The 27,087-nt window shown below is 38.0% G+C and overlaps 1 protein-coding gene across 1 annotated transcript; it reads left to right on the top strand.

Moving 5' to 3' along the window:
• The first annotated feature begins 286 nt into the window (after positions 1 to 286).
• On the top strand, positions 287 to 27,087 carry gna13b (guanine nucleotide binding protein (G protein), alpha 13b). Its single transcript, XM_039686621.2, has 4 exons — positions 287 to 632; positions 13,978 to 14,204; positions 19,296 to 19,346; positions 26,259 to 27,087. Exons 1-4 carry the CDS (start codon positions 350 to 352, stop codon positions 26,829 to 26,831), a joined length of 1,134 nt encoding a protein of 377 aa, XP_039542555.1. The 5' UTR covers positions 287 to 349; the 3' UTR covers positions 26,832 to 27,087.

Below are 27,087 nucleotides of genomic sequence, written 5' to 3'. Positions count from 1 at the left end.
TTTAATGAAATTAAAATAAATACATAAATAAAATAAATGTAATAAATAAATAAAAATCCCACTATATTGTTTTCTATGAGATACAAACGTATTTTAGGTATAACGGGGTTCATTTCTACGTGTAAAAGTTTAAACTAAAACAAATCTTTACTGAGAGAGGGGGGACAGCAAACTCGGAACATTGCTCCCTGTATTTCGAAGTTCGAACCCGCCCAAAACTTTTATCAGTGAGCAGAGAACTCATGAGAACTGCGCGCGCGCGAGTGTTATGGTAACGAAGCTCCGCCCGCCATTAGCAGTCAGGCGCGCGCTGTTTCACTCCCTACTGTATCGATGAAGTTGCACAAAGATGGCGGATTTCCTGCCGTCCCGGTCCTTTCTATCCGTTTGTTTTCCAAACTGTCTTCTCAACAGCAGCGAGGCGGAACAATTAAGGAAATCTAGAATAATTGACCGAGATCTCATGAAAGACAAACCCTATGTGAAACGGTTAGTCAAGATACTTTTGCTCGGCGCCGGGGAGAGCGGCAAGTCCACTTTCCTCAAGCAGATGCGCATCATACACGGGCAAGACTTCGACCAGCGGGCCAAAGAAGAGTTCAAAACCACCATTTACAGTAATGTTATGAAAGGTAGGAGGCGCGTTTCTCATTCACAGACCTATGCAAAGTGGCGTATCGGGTCTAAACTTGACTTTGAACGGGGTCGGCAAGGATGAGAGGACCGTGAAATGAGGTTTAGCTATAGCGTTAGCTGAAGTTGCGCTGAACCTGCCCAGGAGAAACGCCCATGTTATTCTCTCAACTTTTCCCCGCCGCGGTCTTGAACAAAGACCTCCGCGGAGGACCTGATTTCTTCCTAAATCGTCTCCTAACTCTTCGTCACATTAAACATGTGGATTCAGTCTCACGCGTGATTTCCGTGTCTACAAAAGCTGGGCTCGGCTTTGAATTTCGTCAGAAAGCGTTAGCGTTCAAGTTTTTAACGTCTTCATAAAAAAAACGACACTTCTGACTCCATTTAAACTCAGCCTAGTAATTTACTTTATAAAAGTACAATACGTTTCTGTTTCTGAAATACTACACTCCGTAGTATATTAGTTTTGGCGTTTTCCCAAAATCTCGGATCGGTTTAAAGAGCTACGAAATCTCCCCTCGTGTGTTCTCATGTTTTGTCTGTCCGAGTTTTAATGCCATAACTGAAACTGGATTATGTAAAATAAATCATTCCAGTATGTAAAGCCTGGCTTAAATTGTAAATCCGCTCTCTTGTTTGTTGGTATGCTGAGCCCGTCTCATAAATAACAAAGAGACTGGTGTCTACCAATAGCACACCACTCAACTCGTATTCAAAGCCTCTTATGTATTGGCTTCATTATGGCATTTTTAAACTTAAAATGAAAAGGCGATTTGCAATTATATGTACATTTCTTGTAAAGGACGTGTCTGGATTCACGTGTTTCGGGCATCTGTGAAATGGGTGGAGTCCGGAGCTCTCAGACTAGCACATGATGAGGAGAACATGGGTTAACACACTGGCACAAACCACTCACCAACACCTGTTATGGAAGAAATTCAGCTTTACTATTTCTGAAATTTTTTTTTTTAGAAGTACAGACAATTTGAACCAAGCTAAAGGTGTCAGATGATCCTCAAAAAGTGAGTTTATTATTAACCTTTTTAGGCATGTCTTTTTTTTTCTCCCTGGAGTTTACTGTAGCTTTCTCTCTTCAGACTTGCTTTTTGTCTTTCTCAAAAGGGATGTGATAAATCAGTATACCCACCTTGTATAATACGGGGCTCCCCGTTTGGGCTGCCTTGGTCGGGGATTTCCAGTGCCTAGATTTTGAGATTTCCTGTACAAGATTAATATGTCACAGCAGTCATCATTTACAAAGGCACCGCAATGACAAATGGTTCAGCTGTGATCTCGTGGAGAGACTCATCTGTAGCAGTCGCTAACATCATTTACTTCCCTAACTCAACTTAAACAGGAAGCATTTAGTCAAATGGCTGTTTGGGTCTAATCCTAAGGCATTCCAGAACAAAACAGAGATTTCTCCCTATAATGATGATAAACTTTAACCATCAGTAGCATTTTAATTCCTTTCACATGTTTCAATTGAGATTCTACTCGCATGTATCCGTGGAGATGTTATGTTTGAAGCAGAAAGGTTTCTCACTGTTTGAGAAGTGATCACATCTCTGAAACAACTAACGTTAGTTATGTTTTAGCACTGCAGCTGCTCTGCGGCATGATGAAGCGCTAGCCAGTAGTGCCAGTACTGGCAAGTGATGGAGAGTTTCTTTTTAATGTACATTGTCGTTCAAAAGTTTGGGGTCAATACAACTTGTATTTGAATGAAGTCTCTTGTACACCCATGCTGCATTTATTTGATCAGAACACAATTTAAAGCTCCAGTTTTTTAGGGGGGGGGGGGGGGTTAAAAATGTTCCAAAATACATATTTGAGAAAATACATAATCAGTCAGTGTTGTTAACTCTCTGCTTGCCTTAGCTCGATTCAAATGGTAAGCTTGTAATAATGTTTTTAATTCCAGTGGTACTGGTGGATTAGCACGGGAGATTCGAGCATGTCTTTGCGTCATTACGTCACATCTGTACACATAAAGGAGGAGTCTCGGCTAGTATAAGCTATATTGAGTGTGAGGATGCTGAAGTTGGAGATTTACAGCCTTTTCTAAAAGCACTTGATATAATTAAATTTGTCAATTTGATGACGGATCCAGAAAGGTTCAAATGACAATCACCAGTGACAACTAGAGATTCAGCCACTGTAAAACGCAAAAGACTTTGGACTGAGAGTTTGGAAAAAGCGAAACAAGGATATATCTGAAGGGCTTAAAATGTAGTCACGCAATGCTGATGTTGTTAGCATGAACAAAGTATAATTGAAGGTTTTGACGTGATATGATAATAATGATAATAGTGATATGATAGTGTTATTTTATTCCTGTGATGTTAAAGCTGTATTTTCAGCATCATTACTCCAGTCTTCAGAGTCACATGGTCCTACAGAAATCATTCTGATCTGCTGATTTGCTAATGTTGAAAACAGTTTTGCTTCTTAGTATTTTTGTGGTAACTGGTTACCTATATTTCCTACATTAAGGAAACCTATATTTCCTTAATGTATTTTTTTATTAAAGTATTAATTTGTTAAAAAAATCTTACTGAAACCAAACATTTTCACATCTTTAGCTTAGAAAGGTCAGAGGGCAGGTGTGAACTACGTTTAATGCACTTTGTTAGCGACAGAAGTTGGCAGGAGAAACCTAGCAATGTTTTTCATTTTAATTAGCTATATTTCCACCCAAAGGTACAAATTTAACTTGCGCAAAATCAAAATATCGCATAAAATTGTTTGTGGAAAAAGCTTTTTCCATCCAGTAAGTCAAACAGAACAAACCCATCACTTCCTGATAAACTGGTGCTTAATATCACTGGGGAAAAAAAACACTGTATACAGCATAATCATTTTCTAAATTACTTGTGCCTCAGAGCATGCAGATAAAGCAATAAACGTGCTTATGTTATTTAGCTTTCGGATGCCTGATGTTTGGGAACACAATTGTGTAAAACAGTTCTGGATAGGATACAGAATCACTTTGCTCAGGCATTTTAGAATGACCGAAACAATGTCGTTTATGTGCATGTTTTCCTTCTTTCTTTCTTTCTTTCTTTCTTTCTTTTTTTTTTTTTTTAAAGAATCCAATTAAATTGGAATAAGTTTCCAGTGCATTTTTAGAATTGATGCACATCTTGTCTTTAACATCCAGATTTAACCCCAAATGTGCTTAAAAGTAGGGACAGGCATTTTTCAAAAATAATACATTTGAATATTCTGGCTCATTAAAATTGAATAATCTTTTATTTAAATGACGTTTATGAAAGATTTTTTTACATTTTGTCACCATATCTGAACAAGTTTACGATTAGGCAATATACACAGCAAGCTTACAATATATGTTAGCTTTCTTTTAGTTGAAAAGATAACTGTATGTGTAAACAAAAAATACAAAAACAAAAGCATTAATAAAAGCATGCTCAAGCAGCGCAAACGAAAAAAACCCCCGCCTGCCTAATAAAGCAGATTGCGCCAGATATCGTACAGAACATACATACACGTACACTCGAATCAGCTCAGCATATGATTATGGGGTTTATATTGTTTGGCGTTTATATTGAGAAAAACTATAATATCCACATGCAGGGGCGCCGCTAGCCATTTATGCTTGAGTTAGAAAAGACGCTGCGCAGACAGACGCTTCAGAGACACAAAGATAGCAGTGTTTGACAGCTGTCTTTCCTCATTCGACTGTTTAGATTTCATGTGATTTATCATTGTGGTGACTATATTATAACTCAGATTAATTAATTAAATCAAAAGTAATTCCATTTTGTAAGATCATTTAGGAAGATGGTAATTCAGAACTTCACGAGGCAGACGACAACATTGTTTTCGTATACACACAACTTAACACATTCCACAGCACCACCCATTGCATTTAATTATAACTGTGAGTTTGTGCTTGGGATTTATCATTGATTCGCTGCATTTACGGCCAGCAAAGCAACGTAACATTCGTATAGTATTTATTTTCCGAATAATAATTACAGATCGAATATTCGTGCACACCCCTACTTAAAAGTAGGTGGATGGAAACCTTTATATAATTCCTCTCTGGTTTCTATTGACAGCCAGGCTCATTAAATTAATTACTCCTTTCTAAAAGATTTCACTTGAGAGAACAGAATATCAGCCCTGAGCATTCACAATGTGTAATCGGACTGAAATGGCAGCTGTGTCAGTGTAGTTTTTTGGACAGTATGGATGAAATCCTGCCTTCTGTGATGTCTCTTTCAAGCTCTAGCAGGTTGTTTATCTTTTCTACCTCAGGCATGATTCTGTTTATAATCTTGAATGTTTAGCCCGGCATGTATTTGTTGCATCCTGCTGCTGTTGTTTATAGAATTCAGTGTTAAATTATATCTTGCTGACTGATGCTAGATCTCATCCAGACCTCATCTACTAAGGTTCCGTTAACATCTGCGTTTATAGTACAGATTTGAAGAGTTGTTTTGTTGGACAGTAAATTTTAAGGTGAAAGTTCACATGCATATCGTGATTCGTGAGGTCACATGGACACAACAGATGTGGGATGTGTCAAAGGGGCCTCTGAGCGCATCTTTCTACACTTTCAGTTTCCTGCACAACATAACTTTTTTCTGCTGCGTTTTGTCTTGTATGAGTAGTTGACTAATTGACTTGTCCTTTGACGTACTATACTTCATCTAAAACTATTTTAAACATAATTTTCTTTTTCTTTTTTTTTTAATTCTTTGTACGAAAAGCTAAAAGGAGATATAAGGTAAAGCTTTTTTTATATAACCAGGGTTCATGTTCTACGCCTGATCCATATCGCCTGAGTGAGAATCGGAGCAAAAGCATCTCCCTGTATCTCATCGACACGCCATCTATGTTTATCAGAGAGTCAATGAAGGCGTACAAATCTTTAGATGCCTATAAGTCATAATTACGAATATTACTTGTGTTAACTGGATAACTGGTAAATTTGTTACAACTAGAGTAAAATATAGGTGTAATTTGTCCATGGGCTATATTTTGAATCAAAATTATCTTACCTCTGATATATAACATTGGTCAACATATATGTAAAAATGTATCAAAGAAAATACAATAATTTGCCCTTAATCTATAAGGGTGTGTACACAGATGATACATTGACAGTGACTGTACAGTACCCAATCTTTGGGTTAATTATGACTATATAATACTGTGCGGCAAAGGGCCATTACTTTTCTGCCAACCAGAGCACATGTAACCGCGTCGTGACGTCACGGGCGAAGATCCCTATAGCTGTGCTGAGCAATGCTGGTAAAATAATGCTACAATCTTGTTCACTCCTCTGTTCCCCACTCTGCTCTCATGCTCTGATAATGACAGCTTGCCTTGGACTACAGATGTCAATTTGCACAAATTGATATATCATGGTCATTTAAATTAACAATCAATTAACCGTTTGCTTTCGGTAGATACAATTTTAAATTGTATCTTAAAATTAAGATACAATTAATACAAAACGAAATTCAAATGCGGTGTGCAAATGCTGTGCAAAATGCCATGTTCCTCAACAAATTAATGGGAAGGGTTTCTAAATCAGTGGTCTATTTTTTTCATGAGCCCCACTGATAGGACAAAGTCAGTAGGAGTAAGTTACATCTAGCCATAATTACCATATCTGTTTATCAATCTGTCATGCCTTGAACATACTATATGCATCACAAAAGGGCAGGGAAAAAACATTTTTTATGATTTACCAGTCATATTTGTAAATGATACAACATGATTTCCCGACAAAAAAGCAGGATTTACAGAATATATTTAATGACCTTAAGTTATTTTTTTCTACACTAGCCCATCAAGTATCTAACCATTCTGATTGATGAATCTGAATGTATTGTAGTTTACATGAACGCTAAACACGTGATCGGTTGATTGTGCGTGTTTATATGCTACAAGCTTTTAATCGGAATACTTTTTTTGACATGCCGCACTGCACAAATATGCAAAGTTTCCCTCTGTTAGCGCTTAACAACCATTCTCATACATTAGTTCTTTATTTGTTTTAAACAGCAGACTAAATTAGTTGATCCTAGGAGTTCCTAGAACTAAAATCGTTCCTAGTTCCTGCAATACAAATGTGCCATAATCCATCTACTTCTGCCAGTAGTTGTAGGAACTATGAAAAGATTCCTCCGGTGCGAAAGTACTTATCGTTACTAGGGCTGTCAAACGATTAATCGCGATTAAAAATAAAACATGCATGTATATTTAAGAAATTTTTTTTTATTTATATATAAAATATTGATTTTTATATATAATATAAATTATATATAAATCTATGTACAGTATATACATGAAAATATTTCTTAAATATATACGAGCATGTGTGTGTATTTATATATATATATATATATATATATAAAATAATTATACACAGTGCACCCACATATATTATGTAAACACAAACTTTTATTTTGGATGCGATTAATCGTTTTACAGCCCTAATCGTTACACCGGTAGATGTTGACAAGTAACTGTCACAAAAATGTATTTGTCATTGAATCATTCATTTAAGAGATTTAAAAACTCAAAATCGTTCAGTAAAACAACATTCTCAATTTATCCAGAATTGTAACTGCTCTAATTAGAGCTGCATGATTAATCACTAAAGGATCGCAATCTCATTCCTAAATAACCGGCATGCTCCTACCCTGTAGGGACGGGTAGAAACTGCACTGTGTGTGTTGAACGAGTATTTTAGACCGAATGGTTATTATTTGCTTTCGCTAATGTGCGTCTATGGACTGCTGTTATTGATTGTGCTGCAGGACGTGGAAATAATAGAGACAGCTCTCTTTACATGCCATTTTATGCTGCACTAATGGGCTTCTACTTGGACATTGTTCACCTTTTAAAGGGCTTCGGTTATGTGTGGCTCGAACAATTAAGGTCTTATCCTGTGAAAAGGCCCTGGATCAGGCTTATAACTGCACGTGAGGTCTAGAAGGGTGAAGAGTATTGTGTGAAGTCCTCCACCAAATACTTGAGTTACATTGGCAGCGTAACTGGTTGTAAACAAATGGTTTTAGAAAGAGCAGTTTATTGAAATCTGGGATGGAATAGGCTGGTTGGTTTCTATGCAGAATGGAAGATAACGAATCATTTAATTATTTCAAAAACCATTCATAGTTACTAAGACCTTTTCCACCAAACTAGCCAAAATATCTGCAAGGTCAAAAGTGTGTCATTGTGAGGGAGTGAGTTGCTAGTGGAAACAGGCTTAGGAGGTTATTTGTACTATGACTGCTGGGGACGCCAGTTTTTGAAAGAGAAAGACAGGTTTGAAAATCAGCTCACAATGGAACCAGGGTCCATTTTGGTAATACACCAAAACTGAGTCCCAAAGGTCTGCGTAAGAAGCATAACTGTAGGTACGTTCACACCGCTGCCGACTTGAGCGGCGAAGAAGCTCTGGCCGCACTGTCGAGGGCGCTTTTTCAAAAAGTACGGGGAAGCTCGTTGATGCTTTGGCCACTCTGAAGTAGCATCATTATGTTCGAGAGAAGCGTCACAACATGAAATGTAAACAGAAAAACAAGCAATACATTGACACTAGAAACCTTTTATAAATGCTGCATTTTTATTTTGTCTATACCACATCTCAAAGCATGCATAAGGCTTGCCACAAAGAACTGGCCAAAGTAAGGATTGTGCATTAAATATTTGAATTGTTTATTAATAAACTAGTGTGTGTCAGTTTTCGGTTAATTTCTGAGACTAGCTCCAGTTCATGCGCTGGCACCTCCATGTCATAATTAGCCTATATTGTCTACTATATTTGCTGCTTATTTATCAATTCAGTCAATTTGTTGATGAAACATTGTTTAAAATAAAGATACAATTTATACAAATGAAATTCACTTAAAACAAAACTTAAGTGGTCAAAATTGTCTGACCCATTTCAAATGTTTTCCAATAGCCTATATTGGGCATCTTATGGTCCTATCTTACTAATCTCATACCATTCCCTTTTCAGATGAAACATCCAGTATGTGGCAGACCTGTGGGTGAAAATGCCTTGTTGATTCGCTCTCTCTCTCTCTCTCTGCTCGTTATGCGCCCCGTCAAGCGCAGCAGTCATTCTATTCTACATAATCACTCACCGATCAAAATAGGCTTTAGCGGCATCCAAAAAGCAGATGATCTGACGGTTTTAGAAGATTAACAACCCGAAACTAAAAAACAGACCCGGCCTCTATTTGAGACGGGCAAACTTGCAGCTACACCAGGCGTGTAAAAGACACAGGCGTCTATTTGGGACTCGGCTATTATTTTATATAAGTTTTACCGTACTTCAGTTCTTGTAAAAACTGACTAGACATGCTTATTTTGTGTGAAATCATATTTATTTTGTCCATCAAAAGTGTGCTTTCACTTTAATTGAGTGTGAGCAGTGCAGCAAAGTGCCAAAACCCGCGTTTCACTGCTGCTCACCCGTTGCCCCTGCTCCCGGTGAATGCATTCATTGATTAACATGCAAGCCCAAAAAAATATGCGCTGCTCACGTGCATCAACTTTAATTTAGATATTTGTTTTGTTGTTACTTGAAGAGTGCAGTGTTATGTTGCATCATGCAGTATTTATCCTGAAAAGGCTACTGAGTAAATGTCTGTTACATCAATAAATTTAAGGTAATTCCTAATTTATTCATATTTTTTAAAATAAATTTTAGTCATTAACACTCTTTTTACGACTAAAATAACAGTCAAGGGTAAAAAAACATAATTGACAAATTAAAAAAAAATGAATTTGGGAAAAAATAAAACAGATTTCATGGGGCCCTACAGATCCGATGAGGGTGCCTCTCAGAGAATCGCATTCAAATCTGCCTCCATTTTGTTTGCAACGCACAACCTCCAACGATCCCGAAGGCTGAAATCAAGCCCTGCCCTACATTTTTTTTTTTCTAATTTCAGAAGCTGTTTCACTCGGATATACGTCACAACAAAGAAAAAATTACAATCATCAACTTCCGTTTCACGCCGACTTTAACATCTCTAAATGGAACTTTCCTACGCTGAGTACAAAACTAGAGACCAACACTTATGATACTCAAACCCTCTCCCAGGAGTGATGTAGGTGATGTCACTTGCTCTTATCTGTTTTTTGGGACAAGTACATCAGTAAAACTTTAATCTTCTTATCTTTGTGTTGATACAAACAGGATTTTCATGTTGTTGCTATACTACATTACAATAGGGGACATATAACTTGAGGACCAAACTGAAGTTGTTCTGGTGCTTTCTGCCTTTTGTAGGACACATACGGGCCTCTGTGGAGGGCAGTTGAGATTTACTGTAATTACTGTGCATATCAATTAAGCATAAATTAAGATGAAATTTGAGACCTGTTGTGAACTTTTTCTTCTAAAGTGTTTGAAAACTCAGAAGTGAAGACCAGGAGACTCGGAAGTATCTTTTTAAGCATGGTTCTTTATTGCTGTTGCATTGCTGTTGTCTGCTTCATCCAAAAATCTTAGCCAAGTCTAACTAAAGGTAAAATACCTCGAGTTCTTATACCTTACAAGAGGGAGGAGTTACATTTGAGGTGTAGACACTCTCCAACAAAGCATTGAATTCAGCTCGTTACTGGAAATTCCCCAGCCTTGGTCTATTCGGCATAAAAGTGTCATGTATGGATGGTAATCCAATCAGCCTGATTGCATCAACCACATCTTCACATTATCATAGAGCTTAATGGCCAGACAGAGCATAAAAACAAAATATTTTTTTGAATGTGAAATATCTTACAATAGAGACCAGGGGCCTCATTTATAAAACTTTGCGTAGGATTTGTGTCAGAAGTGGCGTACGGATGAAACGTAGGATATGCGTACACACAGAAATATTTGGATTTATAAAACTGTGCGCACGCATATCCTATGCAGTTTTCCCTTAATAAATCACAATCAATTCTAAATGTAGCACAGCTTTTGCGGCTTCGTGTCACGCCCATAATTGCCCATAAATAGTCAGTGAAACGCCCACAAGTTAATATTCATCGATTGCGAAATCATGGCAAACACAGAGAGGAATGCCAAGAAACGTAACCTCACTCAATATGAAGTAGAAATGATCATTTGCGAGGTGGAAAAGAGGAGTAAAATGTTGTTTTGGAGGCCACACTGTGGCCATTAATTTCAAAAAAGACACTTGAGTGGCAAAAGGTTGCATTACACATTACGTCATTACGCATTTTGAAGGTATCATGGCATTTTATTACCATCCATTTGATTGCATCTGACAAGCTACAGATGTGTTATGATGAATTGCATAACATGCAATAATTATTATTGCAGAGAACACATTTCACTTTTATTTTTGCAAATATGTGTTAATTTGCATTTCTGTTGTAATCTTCATTTGATTTTGTTTGTTTTACACTGCAGATTGATCAAACGGGTGTTCGTGTAGGCTGTTAATTGTAAGGCTTGCTTTGTGAAGTCTTCATGTTATTTATGAGAGCCAGTATTGCCATTTCTTTTACACAACAGTCTACTGTTTCACACACTTTCACACGTTTCTTCCATCTGCCGACAGTGTCGCCATTTCTCATTTCACCCGTTTTTGTGCGTATGCCTGGGTCAGAGCTTGCGTGAAGGACCGCACATTTTCCCGTCAAGCTTTTTATAAATACAATTGTTGCGTAGAGAGCGGCGCACGCCTTCTTTGGTGCGTATACGTAATGTTTATAAATGAGGCCCCAGGACTGGCTGAATCTCTTGCTCATTTTTACCTCAAATGCTAAATTCAATAAGTCTACTAGAGTTTCTCAGTTTATATACTATTGTACTGGAACCTAAATTAAACATTTAAATAAATTTGTAATCCTACAGACCCATCTTGTGTGGGTGCTGCAGAACTCATTTATTCCACATATCTGTAGCATAGATTTTAAGGTCTGTTGCACTAAATGCATGTTCAGTAATGTAGACACTTGAGAGAGTCACTGTAGCATGTGCTGATGATGACAGCACAGTTAGTGAGTGACTGGCTAAGGTGTGAGAGAGAGCGCATCTGCTAGAGCAATGAGCATACACTAAGTTTGACATGTCCCGTACACAATAGTTGTGACTCTTCTGTCTCTTCTGCCCCATGTGCTGTTGTATGCGCACCATCAGCAATTCTGCATATCTATCTGTCTTAAATAGTGTCTTTTTAAAATAAAGAGTTTGAATTTAGAGGAAATCTGTTGCATTCTGTGTATTTCTGCAGCCCTAGGTCATTAGTAATGCTAAATACGTTAACAGCTATCCATTAATCTATGCACTACTACATTGAAACTATTTGTTGTTCTCTTGATGCTGTTGTACCTTGAATGCTTGACGCGCAGGAATGTGTGAGAATCATTTATTTTTGTTCAAATAGGCCTAGAGATCACAACTAACAAAATACCATAACATATTTACTTGAGGTTGTGACAGTGTTAATTGCTGCAGTCTGTTTTTTCTTGAATTTTAATGAATAAAATCGCTTTGAATAAATGATTCAATAAATCACTCATAAAAACTTCACCTATTTCTTTACTGGATGAATCAGCCTTTTTGATCAAATCTCTTCCTCGCCTCACGATTCCTGTTCTGGGAGTCACTATCCTAAGATATCTCGTTACTTAACCACTTGCTTAACCAACACAGACAAATAGCTGTCGTTTTAAAGCTTAGAAGCTTGGCTGTAGTGAGTTTAGGGAATAAATCCTTCACAAGTGCCTTTACATTTGCTGATTTTGGAAGTGCTCTATTTTTATAGTATGAAAAAAAAACAACTCCTTTACATCAAAATATGATCTGGAAAAATCATTGTAGACAACACACAGACTCAGATATTGTTGAACTAGCAGAATACAATAAACAAAGCCAACACGTGTATTTTTTCGATCATCTTCTGCTCGCGTTCACTCACTTTGCATGGACCCGGACCGCCCGTCACTCACAGTAACATGTTTACGCAGGGTGCAAATGCACACTTCACAAGATATCATAGCTGGATTCGATTAAATCTGCAAGATTTGTACAAATTAAATGTTAATTTAGAAATTCTGAGATTTGTTTAAATGTGGATGTGCATTTGCTGAATGTTGATGGTAAAGGAGAAGGTATTTTAGCCTGATTATTTGCCTTTTCTGTTACAAATATAAAAGCAAACGCTTAAGTTTTTCACATACCATTTACTTTTTTTACCAATTCTGTCTAACAAAGTATTAGTTATGACTGACAGAGATCGAGAACTAATGAAGGCGCAGGATGTGAGTGAGTGCTGTGTGATTAGGGCGCTGGTGTTCAGCGCCACCCAACAAAATAAGTCACGCTTCCCAACACATCGGCCAATCAGCAAAACTTAAAAATGCCAAATATAATGATAAACTACTAGCTTGAAAGCATTACTACATTTAGAATACGTAACTACGCACACTCGCTATGTTTCCTTTTGTGTCACTGCAGTTGTTTTGCACATGAGCAATACACGCCTTGCTTAAGCCATATGCGCTCTAATGATGACATTGCTTAATCCACCATTGATAAGTTTTAGCGATTAAATTATCGACAACTAATCATTCAGGTAGTCAGTTGTGAAGTTCTGAATTTCCTTGTAGTTGTGTGAAGTTTCTCAAAGGCTCTGCATTTCATTTTTTTTATCCTGACATGCGTGCATGTATTAGGCTTGCTGCATTAGTCTGTGTTAATGGTGTTATTTTGTGTTCGGCCATACTCATTGCTGGCCCACCACAGGCACTGTTGTTTTGCTTCTTTCAATTGGACAACAGATGCTACAATTATAAACTGAAAGGGTCTACATCACGAGATGCAGCGTCGCATAGGAGTCATGTTTCAACTATTATGTGACTAGAGTAAGGAGAGATGAGTTGACTGACAGGACGATTACGGAAAATTTGGTGTGCAACAGATCCTGAGCGTTGTTACAAAAAAAAAATCTTACCTTGCTAAATGTAATGCCATTTCCACTGGACCCTATATACAAAGTACTCATTGGGAATTCGAAAGTGAGCTCACATCCGCAGCTCCCTGATGTCTGCAAGTTATAGGCCTATAGACCAAAGGCGAATTCGAAAGCGACAGTGAAAAATGAGCCCTCATTCATAAGTTCACTAATTTCCCTAATGGGCCACTGCCCAGTTATAATGCTTACTTTCATACAAACCCATTTTCTTGTGTTGTGATAAATAAATGATAAACTTTTGATGAAAATTGAAAGAATGATAATTTTCCAAGTGTTTGGGGTCTAATGTTGTTTGCTTCGTTAAACTTCAAACCTCTTTTTTACATTGTTCCTCCTATTGCTGTCATCACAGGTGTTCGAGTGCTTGTGGATGCCAGAGAAAAGCTGCATATCCCATGGGGAGACCCATCAAACCAGGCACATGGAGACACCATGATGGCTTTTGACACACGGTCAGCCATAGGGGCACAGGGGATGGTGGAGACCAGTGTGTTCCTGCAGTACCTGCCATCGATCCGTGCCCTCTGGGCTGACGGCGGCATACAGAACGCATATGACCGGCGCAGGGAATTTCAGCTGGTGAGCTTTTCGTGATTTCAATGTGAAGTCATAATGCATTTCACTTCTGTAATGCGTGATTGAGCGAAACTGTATATTTAGCAGGAAATGGGTTTTGTTTGGGGCAATTGTTGTCGGCATGCGAGTCGAGTGCACTAACAATGACGCTAAACGCCGCATTCTCTAGCAGGTGTCAGCACGACGCTCACTAGTTAGCCTCCGTTACGCACGCAATCCAAGAGTAGATATCTGTTCTCAAACCCAGTGTTACTCGCGTGTGGACCTGAATCAAAGCAACCTCCGTGTCTATTTTCAGGCCTTCCTGCTTCTCTCTGTCCAGCACTGGAAAGCTGATATTCTAATATTAACGTGGCTCCTAAAGCTCTTGCCCAGTCATATTCTTTCATTTTCCCGTGATTTTTCTTCTGAGCTTTTCTCTTTGTATTTTTTTCACATCTCTATTTCTGCAGCCTTTCTTCAAATCTCCCTCTTGCTTGTTCTCTCTCCTCCACCGTGCCCTAATGCTGGAGATTGGCTACATAGGTTTGCTGTTGTTTGTTCGTGTGTCGGTCTGACTAACTTCCAAACAGCGCTTTTCAAATCTCACTTTCCCCACCTTTAAACTATCATCCTGCTAGTTATACTTTTTTTTCTGCTTTTTTCAGATGTTACTTTTAGGTCATAGCCACCTAACTAAAATACTTTGAGACTTTAGACCCCATCTAAAAGTTTTGCAGCTTGCCTTGCCAAGATGGTGTGTGCGTACATCTAGGAGGATGTGTAAACCACATCACTGTTGTGCTCGAGGCCTCGCTGCTGTCAACCGTTTCATCAGTCTGCTTCTGACATCATCAGACTTTCTGCCCATAGGGTTTGTTTGTCTAACCTAGATTAAATATTGCTATTCCTGCTTTTGTTTTTGTTTTTTGGTTTTTTACTTGGAGTAGCATAGCAGTTTAGTTTGTTCATTTTTGGTTTTCCACTATAAATCTCAAACGATTTGTCATTAGGCCCTGACATAAGCAAGTGTCATCTTAGCACACAACTTCAGACTTCTCTAAATGCTCTCAGTTCCTAATGCGTTGCTTCCCCATTTCAAATGTTGATTTCACCAAAGGACTTCACACACCCTGTAACCAACTCCTATTATGATTTGTAGAGGTTACAAAAGCACAAGAGATTGAAGATTTAGACTGGTCCACTTTTTTTCCAACATTGATAAGTAAAATTGATGTGGAAGCATTTGGGCTCTTGCGCTTATACATCATATGATTGCGATCATCATCCATCCATTTTTTTTGTCTCTCTTCTGGTGCTATAGTTCTTTTTGCTGCCCTAATGCTAAACAAAGTTTAACATGCATTGAAAGTGCAACTTTTAGGATTCCAAGTTCATGAATGGCTCTTTAAGTTGTATTTATGTCAAGCATTCTGTAAAACCAACATTTTAATTGCTGCTAGTTAATTATTTTTATGGCAATTAATTGTTAGCCGAAATTGGCATGACTATGAAAGACCAAGGCGGCTGTATTACTGGTTTAAATGTGAAACGTGATTTTTTTTTTTTCCTCTTCATAAGTTATTTCATTTTAGAAATCACTAGTGTCATGCACAGAAAGTTTGTTTGTTTTTTTTGTTGTTGTTTTTTTGCTGGAGGATAAAGGTGGTCTTTGTCAATTTCTAGAGATCCTCTCAGCATGGGCATGTTGTGACTTTAGCAGAGCAATGGATGCATGCTGGTTAGGACAAGAAACACAACTCTGACTCTGTGTACTGATAACAGGATAGATCTGCTCTTGACCAAGCTCAGGAATCTCCTTGTTTCATTGAGCAAAGGCTGGTCAACTGCAAATCCTTCTATTACCGCTGAGGTTTCCATACAGCTCGCCTGTTAAGTAGGCAGCCTCTGCCACAGGCTCTGGTCATTTGCATTCAGCCTGTGTGAGTGAAGGCAACAAAACAAAACACTTTTGTGCCCTGTAATCCACAAACCACGTGTGTCGAGTGCAAAACATTATCAGGCTTCCTGCTTTCACAACTCTGCCCCTCCAGGCTCTGGGGGTTATGGTATGCACCCAACATGCAACAAAACAAAACTTGTTCTAGATTCCTGCAGCCAAGATCTCTTCGCCTCCTGGCTCCTCCTCGCTCCACCCCTCTTTTTTCTTGGCATTGCATAATCCTAATCCTCGCTGTTCTGCTCTCACTACCCCTGTACATGGCACTCTGATCCGTCTTCTCTTGGTAGTCTTTTTAACGTCTGCTTTGAGTTAAAAAGCCAGCACAGTTTATTACTGTCAAATTCAGTTTGGAGAGTCATTACAAGGTTTAGTTATAGTCTTTGAGCATCTATGCGAGTCAGTGAGGTTCATTCAAACCCCACTCACTGAAGGCTTAATCTGATTTAGGTCATACTTGCAAGACGGTGCATTTTCAAAACACTCACTGCCGGGTCGATTTTAGATGATCAAGCTGCAATTTTTTAAATGAAACCGCCTTCAGCACTGCTCATCTCAGCTCTGGTTACTGCGGAAACCATGATGTCAGCAGATTGAAGGCACCCGAAGAGATGTTTTGATAGGGGACATCCACCCAAGTGGGCTCTCTTTTCCACCCAAGTGTGCCGCCTATTTTCCCAAATACTGCTTTCTGTGCTCCATCCATCCCATATAGGGACAGCTGGAAAGTTGGAAAGAGCATGAAAAAGTTTTGTGTCCATTTCTGTAGCACTCTGGACTGGTGTGATTGTTGGATAAAGGGTGCTCTTTGGAGGCTGACCGGCCTGAGACCGGTCTCAGGCTTACCTATCTTTCCCTATTGCCCCAGCCTAAGATTACCAGGATCAATAAGAAGGATTGCATGATCCATGAAGGAATGTTGAGCTGTGATTTAAAATGAAGACCCTTGTGCATTCCTGCACATCTGAAGCCTAGGGAAGGAGATATTTTGCTGACCCTCACTGTTGCTCATTTCTGTTTATTTAATAGAAATAACAATTAGGCTATTTTATTAATGATCTAGTCTGCCAATTATCTTGACATTTAGGTTGTCCAATATGTGTGACTTTCACATAATGTGTATATATATATATTGGTGTGGTCTTCCATACGTAGTCCCCAACATTTGTGGAAAAAAATGTGGAATTTTTTTTTTAAATAAAATTAAGGCATACAAGAGAAATACATATACTGGTATGCATTATTACAAATGAACAAGTTATATTATTATTTAAGTCTATTTCCAATTTTTTATATATTGGAGCTGGGCGATAGATCGAATATTAGTGATTTTATACTTAAGGATTCAGCTCAGCTCTTTTTTTTTTTTTTTTTTGCTTGTCGCATTAGTGTATGTGACATTTTATTACATTTAGAAATAATGTGCATTGCTAAATATAAGATAAATAAAACAATGTTTACAAAAGTTAGAAGCACTATAAACGTATTTTAATTCCCCTTACTTCACAATAAATAGGCTAATTTAAATTTAACTATTCAGAACAGGATTGAGAAATATAAATTATAGTGGCATTAATCATAAACATTTATTATAAATATGGCTTAACAAACTGAAATTGGGAAATGCGTTATACAAATAAACTTGGACTTGTATAGCTCTCTCACGATTCAGCACACATCCCAATGTTTGTTTTGTGTGCTTGACATTAATCGTAATATATTGTATTATAATAATTTAAGTCGCCTTGGAAATCATAGGACTTTTCAGATGTTCATTTTTGATGTTGTCTTTATCGGAAAGTCCGATACAAGTCTGTCATATTGGCTATATAATATTATAAGAACATTATAATTATGTGCATTGGACATGGATTTTAATGGTGAGACTTTTTTGTTTCTGTAATCAGGCTCTCAAATTATATGAAAACGTGCATTTAGATTCATTGGTCAATATATCAGTTATTGGCTTTCAAATATAAATATTATTGGTCATCGGTATCAGCCAAAATGTTCTAAATCGATGCATCCCTGTTTTTTTTTTATAAATATTTCAGTTTGCATATACATTTTATGTAATGTTATACATTATCAAGAGACTTTGCACTCAAAAACATTCTAAATGTGTGTATATAAATGTTGATCTAAATAGATTGCCGTTAACTAACAGTGCTCAGTTTGCTGAGTTAACAGGACTTCCCTTTTCGCATTGCTCAGAAACTGATATCCTGGCCTGCTCCATGCGTGTTGTTCCTGTGTGCCCACACCCTTCATTGAAGATGAACTGCACAGTGTGGCTGTGGCTGCGTGCCCAGCTGGGGGAGGATTACTAGGGGTTTTCTTATGAGAAACATAACCTCTCTACTGAAAGCCACCTCAAAAGACCTGCATGTACCTCTTGCAGACCTCTGCTAAAGCCAAAATGCAAATAGATGCTGTCATGTTTTGAAATGGTATTTTTGGTAGGAAATGAAGTCTTTTTTTTCCGACTGCTCCCACTAAGCTTTGCTCTACAGCTCCATCATACGCTGAAAGATGATGATTTTAAGGAGGAAGCAGAACAACAGAACTCCTTCCTGCTGTCCTGTCAGCATGCCAAACTGTTGAAATTGCAACCCATTATACATCTGAGCGTCACAGAACATTAACTCAAGCCCTGTTACTGTTTCCTGGGCAGCTTGTTCCTGTTACTAACAATTTTCATTTTTCAAACCAGAGTGTGCCTTAGTGTGTTCTTCCTTAAAGGGATAGTTCACCCAAAAATAAAAATTAGTCCATGATTTATGCACCCGGAGGCCATCCTAGGTGATATGACGTTCTTCTTTCAGACGAATCCAATCAGGAGTTATATTAAAAAACGTCCTTGCTCTTCCTCATTTAAAACTTTATCAACAAAAATAATTTTCTTCTGGCTAATTATTAGGTAATAATTAGCTAATTCGCTGATTGAGTTTATTTGACAACATTTTACTCTAATAACCTTTTTGTCAGTCATAAGTGCATAAATTCATCTAGAGCAATCTAATTTTGAAGAAATGAACCTCAATTCACTTTCTGTACTAATGATTATATGAATCATTTGTGCTCAGCTGTTTTCATTGTCACTTTATAGTTCTTTGATAACCTGACTGATTCTCTCTGCTCTTTGTCGTTCTCAGGGTGAATCTGTGAAATATTTCTTGGATAACTTGGACAAACTCGGAACACCGGTAAGCATGTAGCTGTATGTCATCATTCTGTCTGTGCTGATGTCGCATGTTTTTTAGAGACCTGGTATTTATGATTGTTTCTCAGTAATTTAGTGCACTTTAGAGTGCCTTTCATTTTTAGGGGTGGGGCTAATCAACAATTCAGAGTTCTGCTGAATGGGTTTAAACTGCGCTTAACCCCAGGTTATTTTTGTTCTAAACAAAAATAAGGAGCTGGTTTAGCACTTTTTAGCTAGTGTTATGAAACCTGCTCTGGAGAACTTTTGTGGTGTTCGTCCAGGCAGTGACACTAACACTGCAAATATGCAAATAAGGTTGTTAACCCAGGGTTTAGGAGTATACAGTATGAAATAGCAGCGTATGAATACAGAGGATTAATTAACCCCTTGTAAATGATATGCAATGTAAAACATTGAAGCAAGATAACCCAGAATTTACTTTACATGGGGTGTACAATGACCTAGGGTTAAATATTTGACGTTTGAAAAGCTCTAAAGATGCATTTATGTTTCGTAAATTGCGATGAAATGTGCAAGCATACATTTTATATGGGCCTGGAAATGTATTGGATGAATATTGACAGTAGTTCTAGAATAGAAATTAGGATCCTTGTTTTATGGAGTACTTATGGAGTTTGTCCAGTGCATATTAAATAAACATCTCAGCCTGTACTTGCATTCTCATTAGACTGATCCATTTCATATTGAATGATTAAGTGTAGTACAGAAACGGCTAGCATCGCTGAAGACTAAGAGCTCTTTTATATTGTCAGTCAAAGCAGTCTTAGATGAATCCCTTTATACTGCAGAGCATGAAGGAAATAGTGAATATCAGAAAGATGAATGCCCATCTGTTTTTTTCTCACAATGCTGTGGGCCTTGACAGGGTTTCCCTGCTCACCAGCCAGCTTATACAGAGAAGTGAAACTCGCTCTGCTGACATCAAACGTCACGTGTCAACCCTATCTCATAATGCTTCCTATAGCAACTTTTCTCTTTACTTTAGGTTATTTGAAAGAATCAGTGAAGAATACACTGTCATGAGGCTGTGTAATTAGGGATGACCTGAGGGTTTTCTTGCTCCCTCATTTAATCCATTTAAACTCGTTTAATGTGATCACACTGATGAAGAGTCATGAAATATGCTGTATGTTTTCTTAACAATTAACACTGGCCATCAATAATAGAAAATAATCACAACCCTCTTTCAGTGTGTTGACAAATTTAGTTTTTTGACGATCATTTGAGACTGCAGCTGTCACAGCGTCTGGTTGATGCACGAGGGCCCAGTGCAGTTCCCTCCGCATCATGTGACTTGCCGCCTGCCGCTCATGTTCTTTCTCTCAGTACTGAACGGATGTTTGTGGTTTTGTGCTCTTTCTAGACGCTGCTGACTGCAGTGAATGTGATGATTAGTATCTCAGCTTTGACTCCAGAGAAGCTCTGTTCTAGAACGAAAGATCAGATAACCTGTTTTTTATTCACGGCTTATGAAAACAGTCACACTGGTTCATATTGTTTAAAGCACTAATTCCATGATTGGAAGAGAGACTGAAAGGACCGGTCACTTGTTTCCCACATATCTTTCTTACTCTATTTTGCTCCTTGACGTCATGCTGTCGTTCAGTCTCGCGTCTCATGTCTGGCACACTAAATTTCTGTTTGGGGAACAAGGAAGCAGAGCTGAATGCGCTACGGTCCGGGTGGCACGCCTCAGACTGGCTACTCTTCACTCGGCCACGTCACAGCAATGTGGACCCACTTCTGCAATCACACCATCAACAAACAGGAAGAGGAAATACTGCACGCTTCCGAGTGTGCTCAGAGAGGGAAATGGCCGCTTGACTCTGTTGGAAAGTATGTGTTTGTTTCAGTTGCATTCATCCTTCTTGGGTGGATGAAGTGTGGGAGGAAAATGTTTGGGGAGAGACAGACCTCAGTGGCCCAGACTCATAAATATTTAGGAAGAGATGAGGAAGAAGGGTTACCTTAGGCAACAAAATGCAGGCATGCGGAGTATGTCTCTGGGAGAGGTGTGTTTGATTTGAACATTAGATTGAATCTCAATGGAAAAAGCTATTCATCTTCATATGACTAGAAATCCCTATTTCACATCTTAAAGTAGGGGTGTGTGACATCACGATTGTTGTGGGATGATTAAAATATCTCTACGATCTGCTTTTGAAGAAATATCATAGTATCATGCTACAGTTAGGGTTGTAACGGTATACCGGTATGACGGTTTATCGCGATATTGACATGTACGATTATCATATCGTGCACATTTGCTTATCCGCGGTAAAAAAAAAAAACAGAATTCACCTGCACTGCCGCATGCAACTTCTTTCAGCTTGACTGCTTACTCCATATCCGTACAGCGCTGAAAATGTCCGAGACAGAGGCTGCGAATCTCTATCTCCCGCCAAAAATAAATAAATAAAATCTGCAGTATGGGAATATTTTGTAACTTATATCCGAAAAACGATCGTGATGTTGTCCTTGAAGATGGATATCCAGTTTGCAAGATATGTGGACGAAGAGTGGCTGCAAAAGGAGTAAACACGTCGAACATGTTCTCCCATATTTAGGAACACCATCCCTCCGTGAAGATAAAGGTTATTCATAACTTTTATAACTTAAGGCCATATTATTTCTGTCATGCTGAGGGAATCCCGGTCTGTCAAAAAGACGCACACATGCGTCTTTTTGCGTTACAAAACAGATGCCACGTAAAATATGTGCGATTTAAAAAGATAGATGGATAAATAAAGCAAAATATAGCTATGCAGTAGCCTAAATCAAATCGCGATGTGCGTGTCTGTGAATATACAACGCAAAAAGACTGGTGTGCAAGCCCCTTCAGCGTGTCTCTGAATGAGCAGCGCCGTTTCGTCTAGTAGATCTAGTACACACTCAAGTAGGCTACGCATGACGCTCATGGTTTTTAAAGCTGTCTCAGCCACTACGAAGACGTGAACACATGAACATATCTAGACAGAGAACACTTAATGTGCACTTTATAATTATTTTTTTAAAGAATAATCATCAAATACACTGACTGAAACTCATAGGTGTTCAGTAGGTGTTAACGCGGGGTTAAATGTAACACGGACCGTTTACACAGTTCGTCAGGATCAAGCAGGCTGTCTTTCCGCTATTTTTCTCTTGCTGCCAGAAGACGGTCTCCCGCGAATTTGCGGAAAGTTTTGATTACATTTCGTGAAGATACTGGACAAAGAGTGTTTTGACACCATGAAAGTAATTTTTTTCATCATAGGTTTTTTTCGGTTTCTGAGTTGGGTGTATACGTTTCCAAATCTAACTTTATATTGCCTTAATCACCGTCTTGTTGGCTCAAACATAGCACCGTTTTGAAACATGTCAGCAATTCCTAGCGACTGTTAGCTAGGTTTAAAATATGTAATACACAGCGGGGTTAATTCTAACAGAGTGGTACAACTAAGCCTCCAAGTGTACAATGGTAATCAAATGAAAACGGAGCCACCCAACTTTTCAGGTTTGAGTATACATTTAACTTTGTTAGACGTTCACAAACAATGTTGGGATTTAAAATGTTTAAAATTTAGTGTTCTATGAATGATAACTTGTTTATTTATTAAAAATATGGCCTGTTATTAATGCAATAAACCCTTTAAATTTTTATTTTAAGCTAATTTGTATTATCATTACTGTTATTATTAATAATAATAATAATTGTACATCATGCAGCTGCCACACACAAATCTAATTTAATTGCAATTACAATATTTATAATTGTATTTATTATTATTTATTGCAAAACTATGCAGCCCTTTTCTATGTCTCTATCCATGATATTGATCCATAATAGAAGGATGATTGGATGAGGGATATGTATGGATATCTGTCTATACAGATGCACAAACAATATCAAACTATACAAATAAAATAGTACTGAATTATGTGTGTTACACACAAGTGTTACAACTGACCCCTCTCTCTGTTACAATTAACCCCGCATATGGGGTAAGTTGTAACATTTGCACTTCTGTCACTTTCAGTCCAACTGTACGAAAATGGTAGGTCCTAGAAAAAAACTTTAAGTGTTCATTTGTAGCAGAGATGTGCATGTTGCTTGTGTAAAAAAAAGTATTAATCTAACCTAATTATTTTTTAATTAATTGAGCCAAAAACAAAAAGCGTTAGGTTGTGCCCCGCTCTCCCCTACAACCTGGAAAAAAAAAGTTTGGTTTAGCCTATGATTAAAATATATTACTATTGTGTATAGTTTTTTTGTCCATGTTTTAATTTATTAAACTTCTCTTGTGTAGACAAACTAAAGTTGTTACATTTTATCTGATTGCATTCTCAAAAATACATTTTGTATTTAATCACAGAATCCAGATCAGTTATTTCAGACAACCCAGAATTTCTGAGGAAATAAATATACATTTCATAAAGACTCTATTGAAAAAACCTTTGTTACAATAAACCATGTTCAACCAAAAACAATATCTGTTTTTATTCATTTAAGGGCCATTGTAGCTGATGCTGATTATAATAATGATAGTTTTAATATCGTATACCGTGAAACCGTGAAACCGTGATATTTTCTGAGACGATTATCATACCGTGAAAATCTCATACCGTTGCAACCCTAGCTACAGTGCATTCAATCAGTTGCAGTTCTGCCCCCTTCGTCCCAACATGGTGTGTACAATGCAACTTACATTCACATTACATATTAATAAATAAATTTAATAAACATATTGAATAAATGACAATTTTCATTTTTGGGGGAACTATCCTTTAGATGTTAATATAACAACAAAACAGAGAAAACAATTAACCGCTGTTGACTGAGTACCTTAATAGTAGCTTTAATAAGAATCAATATATAATTCATGCAGTGAAGTCTTTGCAGTTTTATTTTTATATTTGTTCTTCTTAATAACATAGCAAACATGAAAATGAATCGTGATTAAAATTTTGAATCGTGAGTTTCCTGAAAAAAATGGTCATATCGCCCACCCCCATCTTAAATCATTATCAGATGCTGCTTAAGCTCTGTTGACAGCATCTACCGCATGATAATAATTTTGACTCATACTTCAGTCTGTTAGCAAACCATAAACTGATGAAATTGTCAGTTTGTTTCTGTCAATGACAAGCTGTGCATACAAAATAATCCCAGCCTTTGCGATTTCGAAATTGTGATTAGCCAAATACATGCGATTACATTGAAACTGCGATTAATCGTGCAGCCCTACAAATAATGCAACTTCTCCATGGGTTCAGCATCCAGACATGACTACCGCCATGTTTGATGCCTTATCCATTCAAGGCAGATGTCTTTGATGTTATCCTATCTGGAATTTCAGAAATGTTTCTCAGGTTTTATGTGCTAGCACTGAGCATAGTTTCACGTATCGACTTGATGTGTCTTGCCCTTTACTTTAGTCTAGAGTTTCATCTGATGCGTTTTCTGTGCATTTGCCCCCACACTCTGTTTTGGTCAGTGCTTCGATCCAGATTCACCTTTCTGCTAATGTTGTCCCTCACCAACCCCCAACTCTGGTATTCCAACAATGTGGAGAATGAGCCATGCCTGGCCATAATAGTTGTTTGCTTTTTTTTTCCTGGTTGTCCTGTCCCCACAGTTTGAGTTAAGTACCACTGATTTATTGTTTGAGTTTTATCTGCCTTTTTTTCCTGCTAAGGAAAACCATGATGAGATCATACAATGGAGTCCACAACTCTGAGATCACATTCCTTTATTTTAATTTAAAAAAAAATGTTTGATTTACAAAAATGTTAATATTAGCATTGCAATTTTACCAGTAAAAAATTATCATGAATGTCTCCACAATTTTGTAAACTATTTGTTTCGTCACTCTCCTGAGGATAAAGTTCACATTATAGTCAGGGTCACAAATTGAAACGGTTACCCAGAAATTGTTTTTTTTTTTATATATATATATTTTAGTATATAGTATAGCATTGTATTTAGTATATATTTTAGTAATATTTTAGTATTAAATATTTCTCATTGTCAAAACTTTAATTTTGTTTAACTTATTCGTAATTTGTTTAAATGGAAATAATAATAATATCCCAGTGTAGTCTTGAGTTTTGCACCCCGTTGTATCTGTATTTCTATAAACACTGTTTCTACCTCTTAAATTTTTAAATTTCTCTCTAATTAAATTAAATTCTCTTGAATTTTTCTCTAATTGAGTTAAATTCCCTTTAATTTCAGTAAAATATGTTTAAGAATTGACAGTTGCTACTGAATTAAGTGGTGTGTATGCAATATTATTAGGGAAAATATCATATTAAAATATTGGGTTCAGGTCTTTTAAATTGGTTAATTTAAGACTAGAATAGACTACTCAAATTTTGTCTAGATTTTTGCCCCAATTCGCTGTCTGTAGTCAATACTAGTTCCCCAAAGGCAGAGCTAGTCAGCCTGTCAGAGTTGGCAGTATTTACAGAAAAGTGTAGAAAAAGTCCGATATTCTCGAACCATTTACAAAGTGAAAATGTAGGAAAGTGTTTGACATCTAGTGTTTTCAAATCTTTTCAGACTGTACACAGTTGCGTAGCGTATTACAGACTTCATATGGTATCGATCAGATGTGTGGTATGCAAACTTCTGTCGCATGAAATGATTTAATAACACATCGTCCACCACATGCAAATCTCGTTCCACCACGAATCAAGCGCCAGTGGGAGCTCACCAGCTTCATTACACCACAGTCTTTTTATAATGAACATCAAAAATAGAATAACATGCTTTTTTTTTTTTCGTTTTATGTTTGCTTGAAATCCCTTTTAAATTTTGCTTTGAATCTTCTGTTTTGTCCCTTCTCGTCATCTCTGATAAATGGTAGATTGTCCCTTTGTCTCTCTCTCTCTCTCTCTCTCTCTACAGGAGTATCTACCATCACAGCAAGACATCCTGCTGGCACGCAAGCCCACCAAGGGCATTCACGAGTACGACTTTGAGATCAAGAATGTGCCCTTCAAGATGGTGGATGTGGGCGGCCAACGGTCGGAGCGCCGCAGGTGGTTCGAGTGCTTTGACAGCGTCACCTCGATCCTCTTCCTTGTCTCGTCAAGCGAGTTCGACCAGGTGCTGATGGAGGACCGGCAGACCAACCGTCTCATGGAGTCGCTTAACATCTTCGAGACCATAGTCAACAACCGCGTCTTCAGCAACGTTTCCATCATCCTCTTCCTCAACAAGACAGATTTGCTTGAGGAGAAGGTCAAAACGGTGGCCATCAAGGACTACTTCCCCGAGTACACAGGGGAGCCGCACAGCCTGGAGGACGTGCAGAAGTTCCTGGTGGATTGTTTCCGGAACAAGCGGCGAGACCAGCAGCAGAAGCCCCTCTACCACCACTTCACCACCGCCATTAACACAGAGAACATTCGCCTGGTCTTCCGTGACGTCAAGGACACCATCTTGCACGACAACCTCAAACAGCTCATGCTGCAGTGATGTCTGTCCGACCGTTTCTCCAAAATAACCCTCTTCTGCTCAGATGTTTGTACTCCACACAGTAACCTTTCTGAATAGCTCTGACGTGCTTTTACGCGAGGAAGACGACGGCCTAGCCTAGCGGTCTGTCACGAGCACGGGACGGCGGGTAGTTATTCTCTTAAAGAGTGCATTACACTCACACTTGTCCTGCCAAGAGAAGCTGTACGTGTCATTGAGCGGCACCCCCTCGCCGAAAGGTGCCAGACGCAATGCG

This window comes from Pimephales promelas, chromosome 3 (genome assembly GCF_988280905.1).
Source record: "Pimephales promelas chromosome 3, fPimPro1.hap1.1, whole genome shotgun sequence".
Taxonomy (NCBI): domain Eukaryota; kingdom Metazoa; phylum Chordata; class Actinopteri; order Cypriniformes; family Leuciscidae; genus Pimephales; species Pimephales promelas.
The sequence above is the reverse complement of the archived record's forward strand: the minus strand, read 5'-3'. Positions and strand labels throughout refer to the sequence as shown.